General features: G+C 40.2%; 1 protein-coding gene across 1 annotated transcript in view; it reads left to right on the forward strand.

Annotated features, from left to right (window-relative positions):
• Positions 1-22,273, forward strand: part of LOC128657888 (gastrula zinc finger protein XlCGF53.1-like) — a 129,285-nt gene that overhangs the window by 25,424 nt on the left and 81,588 nt on the right. The window contains exons 4-5 of the mRNA XM_053712315.1: positions 346-493; positions 856-942. Of these exons, the coding sequence (XP_053568290.1) occupies positions 346-493; positions 856-942 (235 nt within the window). The remainder of the gene's footprint in view (positions 1-345; positions 494-855; positions 943-22,273) is intronic.

Here is a 22,273-nt window from a genome sequence, read left to right on the forward strand (position 1 = left end):
GACAGAGTTCCAAGCACGGGAGTGTGCTGTTATACATTTACATGTGGTGCATGCTCTGATTGGCCAGAAGAGCTGCCACTCAAATAAGCATAATCAAAAATCGTAGAGAGAGGCTGCATTCAATGAGGTAATGTAGCAGGAATTAAACAAACATTATTTAGTGTACTGATGACTTTTGTAATAAATAAGCCTATCGATATGCTAGTTAGGAGAAGACCTTTCCAAATATGTGGAGCAGTTTGGGCGAATTTACCATCACTTAAGTAACATTATTCTGGCTCTGTCAGTAAAAGTGTGACAGAACCAGTCCCTGTGTCAGCGCTGAATGAGTTGTGTGTGTTTCAGGTGCCTATAAAGTGTGATGATGTTGCTGTGTATTTCTCTATGGAGGAGTGGGAGTATATAGAGGGACACAAGGAGCTTTACAAGGACGTCATGCTGGAGACTCACCAAGCACTAAGGACTATGGAGATCCCAGGGAATGAGAGCTCAGGTAATGCTGTGTAGTAATAAATATCTCACTCAGGAAATGCACAAACACTACTGACGTGACTGACACAGAGCTAATCTACTGTGAATCTGTCATGTGTGATCTAACGAGCTGTCTGATTATAAAGATTTTGTACAGAGGTGTGAGAGGCAAAAAAGTTTGTCAGGAACATTAATAATGCAATTATATATTAATATTATTATACACAAAAACGTATTTATGCAACAGCCTAGCAGGAAATGCATTTCTTAGTTTGTGATGTGCATAGGCTGACTTAAAAGTAGGTTTATCCAATAAAAGATCATCTTTAAAAAAAAAAAATACATTGTTTCATGATTACCTAAGGAAATGTTATTCTTTATTAGAACTAACAGATGACAGTGATGAAAATCTAGTCACAGGAGCACATGGAGAACTTGTATCGACTATCCAGCCATCAGATGTTTCTGCAGGTGAGTGATCTATGGTATAAGAATCACAATTAGAAAACTCTGATCCTAAAATGATTTCACCCTCTGCTTTATGTGAATAGTACAGTACATACACATGCCCTCTCTTCTCTCTCACCTTCTGCTTTATTTGAATACTACACACACATACCCTCTCTTCTCTCTCATCCTCTACTTCATGCGAATAATACATACATATTCATTCTCTCTCTCTCTCTCTCTCTCTCTCTCTCTCTCTCTCTCTCTCTCTCTCTCTCTCCTTTCTTTTCTCTCTTTTATCTCCTCTCTTTTCTCTCTTTTCTCTCTTTTATCTCCTCTCTTTTCTCTCTTTTCTCTCTTTTATCTCCTCTCTTTTCTCTCTCTCTTTTCTCTCTTTTCTCTCTTTTCTCTCTCTCTTTTCTCTCTTTTCTCTCTTTTCTCTCTTTTCTCTCTTTTCTCTCTTTTCTCTCTCTCTTTTCTCTCTTTTCTCTCTCTCTCTTTTCTCTCTTTTCTCTCTCTCTCTTTTCTCTCTCTCTTTTCTCTCTCTCTTTTCTCTCTTTTATCTCCTCTCTTTTCTCTCTTTTCTCTCCTCTCTTTTCTCTCTTTTCTCTCTTTTCTCTCTTTTCTCTCTCTCTCTTTTCTCTCTTTTATCTCCTCTCTTTTCTCTCTCTCTCTCCTCTCTTTTCTCTCTTTTCTCTCTCTCTTTTCTCTCTCTCTCTTTTCTCTCTCTCTCTTTTCTCTCTCTCTCTTTTCTCTCTCTCTAGAGGAGGAGCTTGGTGTGAGAGCACTGACTGAGGCTGTGTGTTGCAGTGTAGCTTGGCTTAGCTTGCTGTTTTTTTGCTGTTGGTTAGGGTTTTTTTTCTGGGGCTAGCCCAGAATGGCTTCAACTTCAGGGGGAAGCTGTCCCAATGTATTTAGGTTTGAGAATTTGACCAGAAGGCATGGGGTCAGGATTAGCCCTGGAAATGATGTTAATGTTGAGAATTGTGTGTTAGCTGTAGGGAAAGTTGTTGGTTGCAGTAATATTAAGTCTGCATCAAGAATGAATAAATCAGTGGTTGTTTTTGTGAGCACTGAACAGCTAGCTAACAAAGTAATTTCTGAGGGTGTTGTCATTTTTGGAGTTTTTTATACGGTTCTACCCTTATCTACTCCAACTGTGAAAGTGCTTATTTCTAATGTGCCTCCTTTTTTGAGAAATGAACAACTAGCTCATGATTTATCTCGTTATGGGAAATTGACTAGTCCCATTCACATGGTTCCTTTAGCATGTAAAGCAAATGAGATTAAGCATGTTATGTCCTTTAGAAGACCGGTTTTTATGATACTTAAGGACAGTAACAAAACTTTAAATGTTGCTTTAAGGTACAAGTTGGATGAATGTGACTATATTGTTTTTGCTAGTACTGAGCAAATGCGCTGTTTTAGTTGTAAAAGCTCTGAACATCTAATTAAGGACTGCCCTGATCTAAAGCAGAAAGCAGCAGCTGAAATTGCTGCAAATGAGCAAGAGAATTTGGTTTCTGATTTGGAATCAGGGGAGTCTTCTTTATCTGAGGACAGTGAGCAAGATGAGAAAATGGAGCAGGAAGCTGTAGTTTCTCTTTCTAAACTGCAGGAAAAAGATTTAGCTGTAACTGATAAAGTGCAGAGTAAGAACAGGCCTTTTAAATCTGAGCTCATTCAGGTAGGGAGAGAAAAGGTTAAGAGATTTAATGAAATAAGTGGGAATCAAATGGAAGAAAATAAAATCTCAGTTGTGGAAGGGAATAAAGAGGATGTTTCATATAAGAATATAGAAAATGCAGTTGGTGATGAGGTGAAGGAAAGTAAAAGTGTTGATAAGGAGGAAAAAGCTGGATGCAATAATAATTCTGTAACTAGTTCAGTAAAAGTAAGTGATAAAGCTGATGAGCCGAGTTCACAAAGTGTTAATCCCCCAGTTTTGCAGACTACTGAAGGAACACCTGTGGCTAATGATTCCCCAGCTGCTCTTGCAGCATTTTCAGAGAGTGAGGAAGATGTTGAAATTTCTGATTCTCAGGTTTCTCTACCTGCAGCTCAAACTATGACTGCTAGTTATTCTCTGCAGAGTATTAATGAATTTTTAGATATTACTAAAAGGAAAAAGAATGTTGAAATACAGAATTCATTTCCTGATCTTGTGAAGTTTGTAGATTCTGTAGAGTTCTATTTTAAACGTGCTAGTGAGGAAGAGCTCAGTAAACAAAATAGGTATCGTTTAAAAAAAATTGTTACAAAAGGTTCGTCTTTCCCTAAAGAGTAATGATGATTAGCAGGCATTTGTTTTTTTACTCTTTCCTCTGCTTACTTCATGTTTTGTGATGGGTAAAAATGTGAATAAGATGTCCTGTGGGACATTAAATGTTAATGGGTGTAGAGGTAGTGAGAAGAGAGCTACAATTTTTTCATATTCAATACAAAAAAAAGTGAAGATATCTTTGTTACAAGAAACTCATACAGATTTAACTAATGAGAGTGTGTGGTTTAGAGAATGGAGAGGGAAGTGTTTTCTCAGTCATGGCTCTAATACAAGTGCAGGAGTTGCAATTCTTTTTTCTGAAAATATAGAACCAGATTCTGTAGTAGTTGAAGAAATCATTAAAGGAAGGCTTCTAAAGGTTGAGGCTGTATTTGGAGGGGTTAAATTTTGTTTTATGAATGTTTATGCACCTTGTGTTGCTACAGAAAGGGTTACTTTTTTACAAACTTTAAGCAAAGCTTTAACTTGTATTCAGTTAGGGACTGTGCTGCTGCTAGGGGGAGATTTTAATTGCACTGTAGATTTTAAAATTGACAGGAATCATTTGGAGCCTTCCCCAATGTCTGCTAAAGAACTGCTTTCTGTTTTAAATGTTAATGATTTAGTTGATGTCTGGAGAATGTTTAACCCAAAAATTACACAATACACTTGGGTCAGTTTAAGTGAAAATTGTATTTCTGCTGCTAGACTGGACAAATTTTATGTTTTTAAGCATAATTCAAATATTTTTATTGATTGTCAGATTGTTCCTAATGTTTTTTCTGATCATGCAATGGTTCTTTGTAATTTAGTTCTGCCATCAACTTCCACCCATAGTTCATATTGGCATTTTAATTGTCAGCTTTTAAAGGATATGCAATTTCTCCAACATAGGTGTGTCCGGTCCACGGCGTCATCCTTACTTGTGGGATATTCTCTTCCCCAACAGGAAATGGCAAAGAGCCCAGCAAAGCTGGTCACATGATCCCTCCTAGGCTCCGCCTACCCCAGTCATTCTCTTTGCCGTTGTACAGGCAACATCTCCACGGAGATGGCTTAGAGTTTTTTAGTGTTTAACTGTAGTTTTTATTATTCAATCAAGAGTTTGTTATTTTAAAATAGTGCTGGTATGTACTATTTACTCAGAAACAGAAAAGAGATGAAGATTTCTGTTTGTATGAGGAAAATGATTTTAGCAACCGTCACTAAAATCCATGGCTGTTCCACACAGGACTGTTGAGAGCAATTAACTTCAGTTGGGGGAACAGTGAGCAGTCTCTTGCTGCTTGAGGTATGACACATTCTAACAAGACGATGTAATGCTGGAAGCTGTCATTTTCCCTATGGGATCCGGTAAGCCATGTTTATTACGATCGTAAATAAGGGCTTCACAAGGGCTTATTAAGACTGTAGACTTTTTCTGGGCTAAATCGATTCATTATTAACACATATTTAGCCTTGAGGAATCATTTTATTTGGGTATTTTGATATAATAATATCGGCAGGCACTGTTTTAGACACCTTATTCTTTAGGGGCTTTCCCTAATCATAGGCAGAGCCTCATTTTCGCGCCGGTGTTGCGCACTTGTTTTTGAGAGGCATGGCATGCAGTCGCATGTGAGAGGAGCTCTGATACTTAGAAAAGACTTTCTGAAGGCGTCATTTGGTATCGTATTCCCCTTTGGGCTTGGTTGGGTCTCAGCAAAGCAGATACCAGGGACTGTAAAGGGGTTAAAGTTCAAAACGGCTCTGGTTCCGTTATTTTAAGGGTTAAAGCTTCCAAATTTGGTGTGCAATACTTTTAAGGCTTTAAGACACTGTGGTGAAAATTTGGTGAATTTTGAACAATTCCTTCATGTTTTTTCGCAATTGCAGTAATAAAGTGTGTTCAGTTTAAAATTTAAAGTGACAGTAACGGTTTTATTTTAAAACGTTTTTTGTACTTTGTTATCAAGTTTATGCCTGTTTAACATGTCTGAACTACCAGATAGACTGTGTTCTGAATGTGGGGAAGCCAGAATTCCTATTCATTTAAATAAATGTGATTTATGTGACAATGACAATGATGCCCAAGATGATTCCTCAAGTGAGGGGAGTAAGCATGGTACTGCATCATTCCCTCCTTCGTCTACACGAGTCTTGCCCACTCAGGAGGCCCCTAGTACATCTAGCGCGCCAATACTCCTTACTATGCAACAATTAACGGCTGTAATGGATAATTCTGTCAATAACATTTTAGCCAAAATGAACACTTATCCGCGTAAGCGCGACTGCTCTGTTTTAGATACCGAAGAGCATGACGACGCTGATAATAATGTTTCTGAAGGGCCCCTAACCCAGTCTGATGGGGCCAGGGAGGTTTTGTCTGAGGGAGAAATTACTGATTCAGGGAACATTTCTCAACAAGCTGAACCTGATGTGATTACATTTAAATTTAAGTTGGAACATCTCCGCATTCTGCTTAAGGAGGTATTATCCACTCTGGATGATTGTGACAAGTTGGTCATCCCAGAGAAACTATGTAAAATGGACAAGTTCCTAGAGGTGCCGGGGCTCCCAGAAGCTTTTCCTATACCCAAGCGGGTGGCGGACATTGTTAATAAAGAATGGGAAAGGCCCGGTATTCCTTTCGTCCCTCCCCCCATATTTAAAAAATTGTTTCCTATGGTCGACCCCAGAAAGGACTTATGGCAGACAGTCCCCAAGGTCGAGGGAGCGGTTTCCACTTTAAACAAACGCACCACTATACCCATAGAGGATAGTTGTGCTTTCAAAGATCCTATGGATAAAAAATTAGAAGGTTTGCTTAAAAAGATGTTTGTTCAGCAGGGTTACCTTCTACAACCAATTTCATGCGTTGTCCCTGTCGCTACAGCCGCATGTTTCTGGTTCGATGAGCTGATAAAGGCGGTCGATAGTGATTCTCCTCCTTATGAGGAGATTATGGACAGAATCAATGCTCTCAAATTGGCTAATTCTTTTACCCTAGACGCCACTTTGCAATTGGCTAGGTTAGCGGCTAAGAATTCTGGGTTTGCTATTGTGGCGCGCAGAGCGCTTTGGTTGAAATCTTGGTCGGCTGATGCGTCTTCCAAGAACAAGCTACTTAACATTCCTTTCAAGGGGAAAACGCTGTTTGGCCCTGACTTGAAAGAGATTATCTCTGATATCACTGGGGGTAAGGGCCACGCCCTTCCTCAGGATCGGCCTTTCAAGGCAAAAAATAAACCTAATTTCTCCAACATAGGTGTGTCCGGTCCACGGCGTCATCCTTACTTGTGGGATATTCTCTTCCCCAACAGGAAATGGCAAAGAGCCCAGCAAAGCTGGTCACATGATCCCTCCTAGGCTCCGCCTACCCCAGTCATTCTCTTTGCCGTTGTACAGGCAACATCTCCACGGAGATGGCTTAGAGTTTTTTAGTGTTTAACTGTAGTTTTTATTATTCAATCAAGAGTTTGTTATTTTGAAATAGTGCTGGTATGTACTATTTACTCAGAAACAGAAAAGAGATGAAGATTTCTGTTTGTATGAGGAAAATGATTTTAGCAACCGTCACTAAAATCCATGGCTGTTCCACACAGGACTGTTGAGAGCAATTAACTTCAGTTGGGGGAACAGTGAGCAGTCTCTTGCTGCTTGAGGTATGACACATTCTAACAAGACGATGTAATGCTGGAAGCTGTCATTTTCCCTATGGGATCCGGTAAGCCATGTTTATTACGATCGTAAATAAGGGCTTCACAAGGGCTTATTAAGACTGTAGACTTTTTCTGGGCTAAATCGATTCATTATTAACACATATTTAGCCTTGAGGAATCATTTTATTTGGGTATTTTGATATAATAATATCGGCAGGCACTGTATTAGACACCTTATTCTTTAGGGGCTTTCCCAAAGCATAGGCAGAGCCTCATTTTCGCGCCGGTGTTGCGCACTTGTTTTTGAGAGGCATGGCATGCAGTCGCATGTGAGAGGAGCTCTGATACTTAGAAAAGACTTTCTGAAGGCGTCATTTGGTATCGTATTCCCCTTTGGGCTTGGTTGGGTCTCAGCAAAGCAGATACCAGGGACTGTAAAGGGGTTAAAGTTCAAAACGGCTCCGGTTCCGTTATTTTAAGGGTTAAAGCTTCCAAATTTGGTGTGCAATACTTTTAAGGCTTTAAGACACTGTGGTGAAAATTTGGTGAATTTTGAACAATTCCTTCATGTTTTTTCGCAATTGCAGTAATAAAGTGTGTTCAGTTTAAAATTTAAAGTGACAGTAACGGTTTTATTTTAAAACGTTTTTTGTACTTTGTTATCAAGTTTATGCCTGTTTAACATGTCTGAACTACCAGATAGACTGTGTTCTGAATGTGGGGAAGCCAGAATTCCTATTCATTTAAATAAATGTGATTTATGTGACAATGACAATGATGCCCAAGATGATTCCTCAAGTGAGGGGAGTAAGCATGGTACTGCATCATTCCCTCCTTCGTCTACACGAGTCTTGCCCACTCAGGAGGCCCCTAGTACATCTAGCGCGCCAATACTCCTTACTATGCAACAATTAACGGCTGTAATGGATAATTCTGTCAAAAACATTTTAGCCAAAATGAACACTTATCAGCGTAAGCGCGACTGCTCTGTTTTAGATACTGAAGAGCATGACGACGCTGATAATAATGTTTCTGAAGGGCCCCTAACCCAGTCTGATGGGGCCAGGGAGGTTTTGTCTGAGGGAGAAATTACTGATTCAGGGAACATTTCTCAACATGCTGAACCTGATGTGATTACATTTAAATTTAAGTTGGAACATCTCCGCATTCTGCTTAAGGAGGTATTATCCACTCTGGATGATTGTGACAAGTTGGTCATCCCAGAGAAACTATGTAAAATGGACAAGTTCCTAGAGGTGCCGGGGCTCCCAGAAGCTTTTCCTATACCCAAGCGGGTGGCGGACATTGTTAATAAAGAATGGGAAAGGCCCGGTATTCCTTTCGTCCCTCCCCCCATATTTAAAAAATTGTTTCCTATGGTCGACCCCAGAAAGGACTTATGGCAGACAGTCCCCAAGGTCGAGGGAGCGGTTTCCACTTTAAACAAACGCACCACTTTACCCATAGAGGATAGTTGTGCTTTCAAAGATCCTATGGATAAAAAATTAGAAGGTTTGCTTAAAAAGATGTTTGTTCAGCAGGGTTACCTTCTACAACCAATTTCATGCGTTGTCCCTGTCGCTACAGCCGCATGTTTCTGGTTCGATGAGCTGATAAAGGCGGTCGATAGTGATTCTCCTCCTTATGAGGAGATTATGGACAGAATCAATGCTCTCAAATTGGCTAATTCTTTTACCCTAGACGCCACTTTGCAATTGGCTAGGTTAGCGGCTAAGAATTCTGGGTTTGCTATTGTGGCGCGCAGAGCGCTTTGGTTGAAATCTTGGTCGGCTGATGCGTCTTCCAAGAACAAGCTACTTAACATTCCTTTCAAGGGGAAAACGCTGTTTGGCCCTGACTTGAAAGAGATTATCTCTGATATCACTGGGGGTAAGGGCCACGCCCTTCCTCAGGATCGGCCTTTCAAGGCAAAAAATAAACCTAATTTTCGTCCCTTTCGTAGAAACGGACCAGCCCAAAGTGCTACGTCCTCTAAGCAAGAGGGTAATACTTCTCAAGCCAAGCCAGCTTGGAGACCAATGCAAGGCTGGAACAAGGGAAAGCAGGCCAAGAAACCTGCCACTGCTACCAAGACAGCATGAAATGTTGGCCCCCGATCCGGGACCGGATCTGGTGGGGGGCAGACTCTCTCTCTTCGCTCAGGCTTGGGCAAGAGATGTTCTGGATCCTTGGGCGCTAGAAATAGTCTCCCAAGGTTATCTTCTGGAATTCAAGGGGCTTCCCCCAAGGGGGAGGTTCCACAGGTCTCAGTTGTCTTCAGACCACATAAAAAGACAGGCATTCTTACATTGTGTAGAAGACCTGTTAAAAATGGGAGTGATTCATCCTGTTCCATTAAGAGAACAAGGGATGGGGTTCTACTCCAATCTGTTCGTAGTTCCCAAAAAAGAGGGAACGTTCAGACCAATCTTAGATCTCAAGATCTTAAACAAGATTCTCAGGGTTCCATCGTTCAAGATGGAAACCATTCGAACTATTCTTCCTTCCATCCAGGAAGGTCAATTCATGACCACGGTGGATTTAAAGGATGCGTATCTACATATTCCTATCCACAAGGAACATCATCGGTTCCTAAGGTTCGCATTCCTGGACAAGCATTACCAGTTCGTGGCGCTTCCTTTCGGATTAGCCACTGCTCCAAGGATTTTCACAAAGGTACTAGGGTCCCTTCTAGCTGTGCTAAGACCAAGGGGCATTGCTGTAGTACCTTATTTGGACGACATTCTGATTCAAGCGTCGTCCCTTCCTCAAGCAAAGGCTCACACGGACATAGTCCTGGCCTTTCTCAGATCTCACGGATGGAAAGTGAACGTGGAAAAGAGTTCTCTATCTCCGTCAACAAGGGTTCCCTTCTTGGGAACAATAATAGACTCCTTAGAAATGAGGATATTTCTGACAGAGGCCAGAAAAACAAAGCTTCTAGACTCTTGTCGGATACTTCATTCCGTTCCTCTTCCTTCCATAGCTCAGTGCATGGAAGTGATCGGGTTGATGGTAGCGGCAATGGACATAGTTCCTTTTGCGCGCATTCATCTAAGACCATTACAACTGTGCATGCTCAGTCAGTGGAATGGGGATTATACAGACTTGTCTCCGAAGATACAAGTAAATCAGAGGACCAGAGACTCACTCCGTTGGTGGCTGTCCCTGGACAACCTGTCACAAGGGATGACATTCCGCAGACCAGAGTGGGTCATTGTCACGACCGACGCCAGTCTGATGGGCTGGGGCGCGGTCTGGGGATCCCTGAAAGCTCAGGGTCTTTGGTCTCGGGAAGAATCTCTTCTACCGATAAATATTCTGGAACTGAGAGCGATATTCAATGCTCTCAAGGCTTGACCTCAGCTAGCGAGGGCCAAGTTCATACGGTTTCAATCAGACAACATGACAACTGTTGCGTACATCAACCATCAGGGGGGAACAAGGAGTTCCCTAGCGATGGAAGAAGTGACCAAAATCATTCTATGGGCGGAGTCTCACTCCTGCCACCTGTCCGCTATCCACATCCCAGGAGTGGAAAATTGGGAAGCGGATTTTCTGAGTCGTCAGACATTGCATCCGGGGGAGTGGGAACTCCATCCGGAAATTTTTGCCCAAGTCACTCAGCTGTGGGGCATTCCAGACATGGATCTGATGGCCTCTCGTCAGAACTTCAAAGTTCCTTGCTACGGGTCCAGATCCAGGGATCCCAAGGCGGCTCTAGTGGATGCACTAGTAGCACCTTGGACCTTCAAACTAGCTTATGTGTTCCCGCCGTTTCCTCTCATCCCCAGGCTGGTAGCCAGGATCAATCAGGAGAGGGCGTCGGTGATCTTGATAGCTCCTGCGTGGCCACGCAGGACTTGGTATGCAGATCTGGTGAATATGTCATCGGCTCCACCTTGGAAGCTACCTTTGAGACGAGACCTTCTTGTTCAGGGTCCGTTCGAACATCCGAACCTGGTTTCACTCCAGCTGACTGCTTGGAGATTGAACGCTTGATCTTATCGAAGCGAGGGTTCTCAGATTCTGTTATCGATACTCTTGTTCAGGCCAGAAAGCCTGTAACTAGAAAGATTTACCACAAAATTTGGAAAAAATATATCTGTTGGTGTGAATCTAAAGGATTCCCTTGGGACAAGGTTAAGATTCCTAAGATTCTATCCTTCCTTCAAGAAGGATTGGAAAAAGGATTATCTGCAAGTTCCCTGAAGGGACAGATTTCTGCCTTGTCTGTGTTACTTCACAAAAAGCTGGCAGCTGTGCCAGATGTTCAAGCCTTTGTTCAGGCTCTGGTTAGAATTAAGCCTGTTTACAAACCTTTGACTCCTCCTTGGAGTCTCAATTTAGTTCTTTCAGTTCTTCAGGGGGTTCCGTTTGAACCCTTACATTCCGTTGATATTAAGTTATTATCTTGGAAAGTTTTGTTTTTAGTTGCAATTTCTTCTGCTAGAAGAGTTTCAGAATTATCTGCTCTGCAGTGTTCTCCTCCTTATCTGGTGTTCCATGTAGATAAGGTGGTTTTACGTACTAAACCTGGTTTTCTTCCAAAAGTTGTTTCTAACAAAAACATTAACCAGGAGATTATCGTACCTTCTCTGTGTCCGAAACCAGTTTCAAAGAAGGAACGTTTGTTGCACAATTTGGATGTTGTTCGCGCTCTAAAATTCTATTTAGAAGCTACAAAGGATTTTAGACAAACATCTTCCTTGTTTGTTGTTTATTCCGGTAAAAGGAGAGGTCAAAAAGCAACTTCTACCTCTCTCTCTTTTTGGATTAAAAGCATCATCAGATTGGCTTACGAGACTGCCGGACGGCAGCCTCCAGAAAGAATCACAGCTCATTCCACTAGGGCTGTGGCTTCCACATGGGCCTTCAAGAACGAGGCTTCTGTTGATCAGATATGTAGGGCAGCGACTTGGTCTTCACTGCACACTTTTACCAAATTTTACAAGTTTGATACTTTTGCTTCTTCTGAGGCTATTTTTGGGAGAAAGGTTTTGCAAACCGTGGTGCCTTCCATTTAGGTGACCTGATTTGTTCCCTCCCTTCATCCGTGTCCTAAAGCTTTGGTATTGGTTCCCACAAGTAAGGATGACGCCGTGGACCGGACACACCTATGTTGGAGAAAACAGAATTTATGTTTACCTGATAAATTACTTTCTCCAACGGTGTGTCCGGTCCACGGCCCGCCCTGGTTTTTTTAATCAGGTCTGATAATTTATTTTCTTTAACTACAGTCACCACGGTACCATATGGTTTCTCCTATGCAAATATTCCTCCTTAACGTCGGTCGAATGACTGGGGTAGGCGGAGCCTAGGAGGGATCATGTGACCAGCTTTGCTGGGCTCTTTGCCATTTCCTGTTGGGGAAGAGAATATCCCACAAGTAAGGATGACGCCGTGGACCGGACACACCGTTGGAGAAAGTAATTTATCAGGTAAACATAAATTCTGTTTTTTAGAATGTTTTGCCTTTTTTTGGAAACAATGGTCAGAAAGAAAAAATGATTTTGCAACATTAAGGCAATGGTGGGATATAGGAAAAGTACAAATAAAAGTTTTTTTTGTCAGCAAATGTCTGCAAGTGTAAATAATAGCATGAGAGTTCTGGAGCAGGAAATTTTGCAACTCCAAAAAGCCTTTGATAGCTCTTTTAATGTTGGGTTGTATGATGATTTAAAGTTAAAAAAAACAGTTGTTAGCCAACCTATTGGATAGTAGGGTTCAGGGTGTGCTAGTAAGATCTCGCTTTCAAGTTGCAACAGAGATGGACATATCATCACAGTATTTCTTTGAACTTGAGAAGAAAAATGGACAAAAGAAAGTGATACTTTGTCTAAAGGACTCAAATGGTTTGGAGCTCACTGAGCAAAAGGAGATAAGAAACTTTGCTGTGGATTTCTATACAGAACTGTTCAGGAGAAAAGTGTGTAATGGATCCGATTCTGCTACACAGCAGCTCCTCTGTTCTCTCCCAAAGATCAAGGATCGGGATGTGGAGGACCTTGAAAAACTTTTAACATTTGATGAACTGACTTCTGCTTTAAACAGTTTGCACAGTGGCAAGTCCCCTGGAATTGATGGGCTTCCTGTGTATTTTTATAAGCATTTCTGGACTATAATTGGTGAAGATGTTCACTTGGTCCTTAAGGAATCCTTACAGGTCAGAGAGCTGCCCTTAAGTTGTCGGAGTGCAGTGATAACTCTGTTGCCTAAAAAAGGTGATTTGACTGATATAAGAAATTGGAGACCAGTCTCTCTGTTATGTACAGACTATAAACTTTTTTCTAAAGCTTTGGCAATGCGCTTGAGAGAAGTTATAGGTTCTGTAGTGCACCCTGATCAAACCTACAGTATTCCTAATAGGTGTATTCATGATAATATTTCTTTATTAAGGGATTCTATAGCTGTTTCCAAATTGTTTCATATTAATGTGGGTATAATTTCATTAGATCAACAAAAGGCTTTTGATAGAGTTGAGCATGATTACCTCTTCAGTACTTTGCATGCTTATGGTTTTGGTCCTCAATTTATTTCTGCTATACAACTTTTATATAACAATATATTTAGTTTTCTTAGGATTAATGGTGAACTTAGTAGTCCTTTCCCTGTACAAACTGGTATTAGGCAGGGATGTCCACTTTCTGGAATGCTGTATTCTCTTGCAATTGAGCCTTTACTGATTAAATTAAGAGACCATCTGGTAGGTTTAAGTTTACCTCACATACAGGTTCCTATTTCTATAAAAGTATCTGCATATGCTGATGATGTATATGTGTTTGTGTGTAGTAAACAAGATGTTAATGTGCTCTGTAATTGGCAAAAAATATATGAAATCGCTTCAGGAGCAAAAATAAACTGGCCTAAATGTAATACTCTCTTGCTTGGGGAATGGAGTGAGGATTTTCCACCAAGTCTTCCTGAAAAATTAGAGTGGAACAGATCTGGTTTTAAGATTCTAGGAGTTTTTTTAGGCTCAGATGAAGTTATGCATTTGAATTGGGAGGGAGTTTTAGACAGGATAGAAAAGAGGTTGCAAAAATGGAAATGGCTGCTGTCTCAGTTATCATATAGAGGGAGAGTTTTAGTTATTAATAACTTAATTGCCTCTATGATGTGGCATAGATTGATTGTTTTGAATCCGCCCCCTCTACTTTTAGAAAATATTCAGAAAAAATTACTGTCATTTTTTTGGGATTCAAATCATTGGCTTAAGCAAAGTGTTTTGTTTTTACCAGTAAGTGAAGGTGGTCAGGCTTTAATGGATTTACAAAGCAGAACAGCAGCTTTTAGGCTTCGTTTTTTGCAGAGACTATTGTTTTATGATGGTTATGCCCCTTGGAGATACCTTGGTTTTACGCTGCTTCATAGAGTAGGTGGTTTGGGGTATGATCAGCAGTTGTTTCTAATAGATTTGGGTCAAATAGATGTAACCAATGCTACCCCTTTTTATGGCAGTGTTTTAAATGCTTGGAAATTTCTAAAACTTTTACGGAATGAGGAATCTTTAAGTTTTCCCTGGATTTTGGAGGAGCCTTTGTTTTATAATCCATCTTTAAACATTGAACATTTTAGTTCTAAGAGTTTGGTTTCCATTTTTGTAAAGGCTGGAGTTACTAAAGTTAAACATTTAATAGACTTTACTGGTTTTAAATTGGTTTCAGCTTCTGATTTGGCAAGAAAAGTACAAATTCAGTCAGTTAGGTTTGTTTCTCAGCTGGTGGAAATGGTAAAGTCAGTTCTTCCTAAAAGCACTTTATATGCATTAGAAAGGAGTTTTGTTGAAAATAGTTTGGCTGATGGTTTTTTTTCAATACCATCTTTACAAGTTACTCCTGCTGTTGATTATAATTTTGATTTTTCTGAAAAACTTCTTTGTTTTAAAACTTTGTATAATTTAAGTTTTAATAATATAAACAAGAAATTAATGTATATCATGTGCGTGAAGATTTGTCATTTTCACCAGCTTAAAACATTTCCTGATACAAAGTGGAGGGAGCATCTTGATGTTTTAACAAGTGTTAGACCTGCTTGGAGGACTTTATACAAACCCCCAATTCTAAAACGTTCAGGCGATCTACAGTGGCGAATAATTCATGGTATAATAGCTACTAATTCTTTTTTAAGTCATATTAATCCTGAAAATACTGAATATTGCCCCTTTTGTACATCAGTGAGGGAAACTATTTATCATATGTTTCTTTTCTGTCCTAGGTTAGGTGGTCTTTTTAATCTGTTGAGTGATTTATTTTTAAAATTGCATTTTGATTTTTCAGGTACTACTTTTATCTTTGGAATTCAATACAATTTTGTTAAAAGGCATTATATTGTTTTAGCTAACTTTTTGTTAGGACAGGCAAAGTTGGCTATTCTTAAAAGTAGAAAATGTAAGTTAACTGGTGTTGGTATGACTAATGTATTACATCTGTTTAGTTTATTAGTAGCATCTAGAGTACAGATCGATTATCAATTCTATAAGATGATTCATGATTTAGAATCATTTAAATCAAAGTGGAGCATATTGATATTGAAAATGAAAATTTGATTATGCATTTGTAAAAAAAAAAAAAAAAAAAGTTGTTTTTATGTAAGATTGTAAAATAAATTATTTTAAAATTCAAAAGTCTCTCTCTCCTCTCTCTTCTCTCTTTTCTCTCTTTTCTCTCTTTTCTCTCTTTTCTCTCTCTCTCTCTCTCTCTCTCTCTCTCTCTCTCTCTCTCTCTCTCTCTCTCTCTCTCTTTTCTCTCTCTTTTCTCTCTCTTTTCTCTCTCTCTCTCTCTTTTCTCTCTTTTCCTCTCTTTTCTCTCTTTTTCTCTCTTTTCTCTCTTTTTCTCTCTTTTCTCTCTCTTTTCTCTCTCTTTTCTCTCTTTTCTCTCTCTCTTTTCTCTCTCTCTCTTCTCTCTCTTCTCTCTCCTTCATGTGAATAGTACAGACACACATGCCCTCTCTTCTCTCTCCTTCATGTGAATAGTACAGACACACATGCCCTCTCTTCTCTCTCCTTCATGTGAATAGTACAGACACACATGCACACTCTTCTTCATGTAAATGATACACATGTGCCCTCTCTCATCACCCTCTTTTGATGTTATCAATCAATATCAATATGCCCCAAATATTAAGTGTATGGAGATTAAGTACCCATTACTGTGTTAAACGTTAGTTGCTTTCGGGGTGACATTAAATTTTAAACCATGAAATATTGTCTGCAATAAATGTTCTTACAGATTACATTAATACTGATGTAGATGTTAAAACAGAAGATCTGAGTGTAACGTGACAATGAATGTAAGTGCACGTGTGTGACTTGTCTTCTGTTTATGAGGTATTGCCTGGGTTTTATAGCTTATTGTCTGTTAGTACTGTACATCATATCACCAGCCAGGGTGTCACCTTAATTACTGAGTGTCCCAGTACAATATAGCATGATATTTACTGACTGTTGTCACATTTCTAAGGTTTGGTTATCCTCCTCGTATGACGCCAAAGCCATAGACGGCTGCTGTAATTTATATCTGCCAGAGTATAATCATTACTATTGTCATCTGATCAGTTGCAGATACATTGGTAGGACTTTGTAGGAGCATAAATTTAAATGTGGAAATTTTTAAAGGCACATTATACTCTGCCAACAAGTCACAGCACCAACCAAAGAGATGCAGAGAGCACAGTACACATATGCAAAAAAAGCAATATTGGTAATAATTACCCAGGTGAGAAGTGTCAGCAGAGAAGACCATGGAAACTGTAAAACTGTGCAATAGTGTACCCAATTGGATTTTATTGTTAAAAGCATATCTGGTATCGAACTCTGGTCTCGCTGGTACTAACCCTTTTCTCTGTCAGTCTCTTACTGCATAATTCAAATCTATTTGCTTTCATACATTACCTTGAACCTGGTTCCTGCATCGTTGTATTGAACTCTCTTCACCTGACTGATCATTTGACTGGTTCTTAGCCTATAAGAGGTCACTTTAAGGGTTTGCTCACCCTTAATCTAGCTACTATTTGTGGATTTCCTTCCTATGTATCCACTTCAGCCTGTTTGACTTCTCTCAGCAGTTCTCCGATCCCTGAATACGTCTTGTTTTCGGACTATGCAACTTTCTTCACATTTTCAAACTACACTCCTGTGTTTCTTTTTTTTTTGTGCCAGCTACTGGATTAATTTGTGCTGAGTATCCGTATCAATACAGAATAATCAGGCCCAAAAAATGGAGCCCTCAGGTACAGATTCAGTCATTGTGCAACAGGTTACTTTCCTAACTCAGACAGTACAAGCTCAAGTTACTGATCTGCAGAATGAAATGCATACCCTCTGTGGAAATGTGTCTGGGATCAGTCCTCCAAATGCTGCTGCTGACCCACCCCAAGATGTTCATCTGCCTTTACCTGAGACATTTAAAGGACACTATCACATGTTTCAGGAGTGTCAGTTGCATTTTCTGATGTACCCCTCCAGATTTTGCACAGATAAAACCAAGGTAGCCTTTATTTTTGTCTTTACTTGTTGATGAGGATTTAGCCTGGGCTTCACCGTTACTTGAGCAGGATAGCTCGATGTTATGTGATCTGAATCTAGCAGACTCCATTAAAGATGAGTTGGCTCAAATAGATATTCCTGAAGATCTGAATACTTTTATTCACCTTGCCATTTGTATTAATCAAAGGCTTTCAGAGCAAATGATGGAAAGACAAAGTTTTTCTACCCCAAGTTTAATCAAATTCTCCTGTTGCTAAGTTTTTCCTTGTACATCATCTTAATTAGGACCTGAACCCATGCAATTGAACTTAATCCATAAATCACTTTCATTTGAAGAAAAACAGTGTTGTGTCTGTATTGTGGTAATTCAGGACATTATGCCATTACTTGCCCAAATAAAGCTAAGAGAACTATCACCATGATTGCTCAATGTCAACAAAAACTACTGGATTATCCCTTTGTTAGACATTTAGACTTAGTAACACAATTTTGTTCCTTTGTGGCACAAGAGGAAGGCCAACATTTTAATTGGCACCCCCATTTGGTGCTGCCAGTTTACTTTTTATTATGGCGAGCGCAACTACTTTTACTATTCCGGAGCTGGTGGTAACTTTATGGATGTTTTAAATTTGCATAATCAAAATAAAATTCAATTCATATATACAGTATCACCCATTGAGATGGAAACAGTGGATAACTCATAGCTTTGTTCTAGTCCTGTTACCCATGAGAGTAAACCATTTGAGTTGCTTCTTAAACCAGTACATTATGAGTCTATAAAGTTTAATCTAATTTCCTCTGCTCGGTTCCCAGTAATTTTAGGAATCCATTGGTTATTGAAACATAATCCAAAGATTTATTGGAAAACCAAGAACCTATTTTTCCATCTGAGTTCTGGTGTCTGAATTGTCAATATTCTACAACATTGCATACAGCTGTAGCCATTAAAGGCAAGAATTCTATGTATATTAGTAAGCTTCATTCTCAGTAACAAGATTTAGAAGATGTCTGTGACAAAAATAATGCAGATAAGCTTCCACCTCATCACTCATATGACTGTCCAATAGAACTACTTCCCAGAGTGGCAACACCTTTTGGATGACTGTTATTCTCTTTCAGATCCAAAATTAAAGGTTCTTAGGGGATTACCTGAAAAAAACAATATCTTCTTCCTCTCATGCCTGAGCTACTTGAGAATTGTAAGGTGTATAATCCAACGGGGGGGTGTCAGCGCAGACCAAAGCCTGGGGCCTACGGTACCACGAGAGGCAGATGCAGATTTATCTGATAAGGAGCTCCCTGAACAGATTCAGACCACGCAGTATTATGATCCAAAGCTATTCATGTTTATTGAACATTGTAATCATGTCTTATAGCGTACAGAGACAGCACATAGGGTTAAGGGGATGACACGTTTGGACCGCGTCATATTACACAGTTATACAGAGCAGAAATACATGGAAAAGCTAGAACATGAGTTTCTCATAACAATATTTACAGAGTCATAACAAACTACCATCTGCAGAGACAACCAAGTGTCTAAAGCCTCTTGTTTACATTATCTTATGCTATCTTACTTCTAGGCGTTAGGCCAGGGTACATTGGCAAGGCCGAATAGCTAAAGAAACTCATAACATGCATAATATTCTCACTGCATAATAACCCAGTAAAATAAAGTCTATTCATTCTAAAATGGCTGCGAGGAACAAGATGGCTGCCATCAGGTTCATATTACCCCTAACATACCACCCTTTTATTCTAACAGAATAACATAAAAACTAAAACAACTTAACGAATATAAAGAACCTTATAGCGAGATGGCTGAGCGGTAACATTATGGAAAAAGGAATGGTGAGGGTTAGCATGAGTACTGGTAAGCTTATTAATCAAACACACAGTAAGCTTATATATGAAAAAGAAAGCAAGAAACAGAAAAAGAAGAAATGCAAAACCCATTAAAATTTTCATACCAAGAGCTCCTAGCCAGGAACTCAGACCAAAGGTCCAATCTATACCATCGAAGAGACCTGTTGGCTGCTTACGTATGTGTGATTGAATGTCATGCAAAGTGTCAAGATCATGGTGTATTCTACCAGTGTTGTTCCAGATAAAAACACAGCAAGAAGAACCTATGCGCTTACATACTCCTCCTTCTGCTGCTAGCAAATAATCTAAAGCCATACGATTCTGGAGAGCAGTCTGAGCGATCTGCTCTTGTCGCATAGTTAAGGACTCTATAGCGTCTGCAGTGGAATTAAAAGCTGCATCTACCAGTGTAGCAAACAAATTAAGCTTATAATATAAGCGCATGACAGCTGCGGTAGGAAACCAAGATGCAGTAGCTATCTCGGCAGTACTAGTCTTAACTGTAAAATCAGAAGCTCTACGTGTTCGCAGTTTAACATTAGGGAGTGTGTCATGAATACTTAATGCTGGGAATATGTAACCCAAATAACAAGGTGAGAGATGGCTACATGGTATAATTTTAACTGCCCATCTTTCACAAAGCCAATAATAACCATAAGGTAACTTAATAACTGAAGGACATGAGGGAAATCTTTTCCTCTTAGCTTCTGGAGAAGCACCTGTCTGTTTACCTATATTTCTGTTGTTACGCCAGAACCAATTACGAATTGTGTTGTGTGGTTCAGTATACTTGGCAGTAAAATTACGAATATACTCAAAAGAAAGATAGGATCCATCCCATATATTTAACAGTGTAGCATTAACTGGTGTGGCTGCATTGTAGATTAAGGCAACTGTAATAGGCATTTGACTAAGTGTACTGGGGTGAAAACTAGTACCATTAAGATTATGGGACATAATAACACCATGGTTTACACAATTGACTAAGTGTACCCTATCCTTTTCAAAACCTTTATCAGTGTTAACTATTGGTGTAAAATTCCACATAGTATCATCATTTATCATTTGTGTCAAATTGTGTGCGGTAATAGGAAAACCCACAAATGGATAACCCCATTTCCCCCCATGAGGGACATAGCCACAAACCCAACAAGAATCAGTCTGATTAGTCACTTTGTATAAGTTCGTGGCAGCTTTAACAAAAGCATTGTCAGTTTCCCATGCCGACATATGCAACTCTCTGACATCACGGGTGAGAGGGATGGATAAGGGATTAGTGCCATTGTCAATTACACTTTTATTATCATTGTGCCGGGGCGCACCAGGACTAGGGAATGGCCTGAGTTTGTGCAGGGGCGCACCAGGATTGAAGATTAGGATCAGGATGACAATCACGGATGCGAAGAACACTGCTGGCAGGAGGTACCACACTATTCGATACTCGATGGAATCATGGAGCGGCCAGGGTTGACGTCGTCTGGGGCCCTCTTGATCCGATTCGCGTGGATCCATACTGGAGCTTCCTCTGTAAGGACAGCGGTTCTCGTCACAGCGATCACTGTAGTTGGAAGACCAAAAGGAGGATCCAGCGACTTATTCTTGTGGAGCTGCTTCCCCAAGACAGTATCTCCAGGCTTGAACGGGTGTGTCGGGATACCTGTAGGCTGAGGAAGAGTAGAGGAAACATCACCATAGATGCCATTCAATGTTTCAATCAGATTAGTTACATATTCTTCCCTTACAACATTGATATCTCCCCTTACCACAGGAGAACCTTTTTGTTTACACCATGGGGTTGGAAAAGGTCTGCCCATCAGAATTTCAAAAGGTGAATAACCCGTAGTGGTGCTAGGGGTCATTCTGATTTCTGCCAATACTGCAGGTAAATGTTCAAGCCAATTAGTAAATGTACCACCAGTTCCCTTCCTGAACTTATCTTTAATGGTTCTATTCATGCGCTCTACCTGTCCTGATGACTGTGGGTGATAAGGAATATGAAACTTCCAGTCAATGGACAACATAGTACAAATCATTTGTGTAATCTGTGAAGTGAAAGGAGTACCTCTGTCACTGTTTATCTGTAATGGACAACCAAAACGAGGAATAATTTCCTTGCACAATATCTTTGCTACAGTACGTGCATTCTCTTGAGTGGTTGGAAAGGCCTCAACCCACTTACTGAATTGATCAACAATGACTAAAAGATACTTGTATCCACCTCGCGCAGTGGGCATGTGTGTGAAATCAATTTGCAATACCTGCATAGGACCATCAGGGGGTGGTAAATGCTCAAGTTTACCATGTACAAGGCCTCCAGGATTATTTCTGGCACAAGTTAGACATCTGTCCAGTTGTCTATCAATCATGCGCAACAGATCTTTAATGACATACTTGGATGTCATCAGATTCTTGGTCTGTTGTTTACTTATGTGGCCAAAACCATGAAAATGACTAATAAACAATGGTGCGGCAATTTGTGGTATCCCTACTCTCCCCTCCTCGTCTGACCACAGGCCATCTTGGCCTTTGGTCAGACCAGCAGAGATCCAAGTCTGTAAATCAGTTTCAGTTGCGCCAAACTGTAGGTGCGCCACATCCACATCAGATGCTAAGGCAGGAATCATTACCATGTGTAACTGTTCCTGTGTAGTAGTGCTGAGATAGTCAGGGTGCGGTGGACCCCGAAACGCAGCTTCCTTAGCAATGGTGTCTGCAAAATCATTGCCAAGTCTAACGTCAGTGGAGTCAGTACTGTGGCCTTTACATTTAACAATTGCTAGCTTATGTGGTAATTTAATTGCATCTAAGAGTTCCTGTACCAGTGTAGAATGTGAGATACTCTTACCATCAGCTGCAACAAAACCTCTGTTCTGCCAAATCACTCCAAAATCATGCACAACTCCAAACGCATACCTTGAGTCAGTGTAAATGGTCACATCTTTCATCGCAAACGCTCTACATGCCTGAGCTAGGGCTACCAATTCAGCTGCTTGGGCTGACACAAAAGGCAGAGAACCAGCAGTAACCACTGTGTCGGGTAACTGTACCACAGCAAAGCCTGTAAGATAAACACCATCAGCAGGTTTAGAACATGACCCA

Source organism: Bombina bombina, chromosome 4 (assembly GCF_027579735.1).
Source record: "Bombina bombina isolate aBomBom1 chromosome 4, aBomBom1.pri, whole genome shotgun sequence".
Lineage (NCBI taxonomy): Eukaryota > Metazoa > Chordata > Amphibia > Anura > Bombinatoridae > Bombina > Bombina bombina.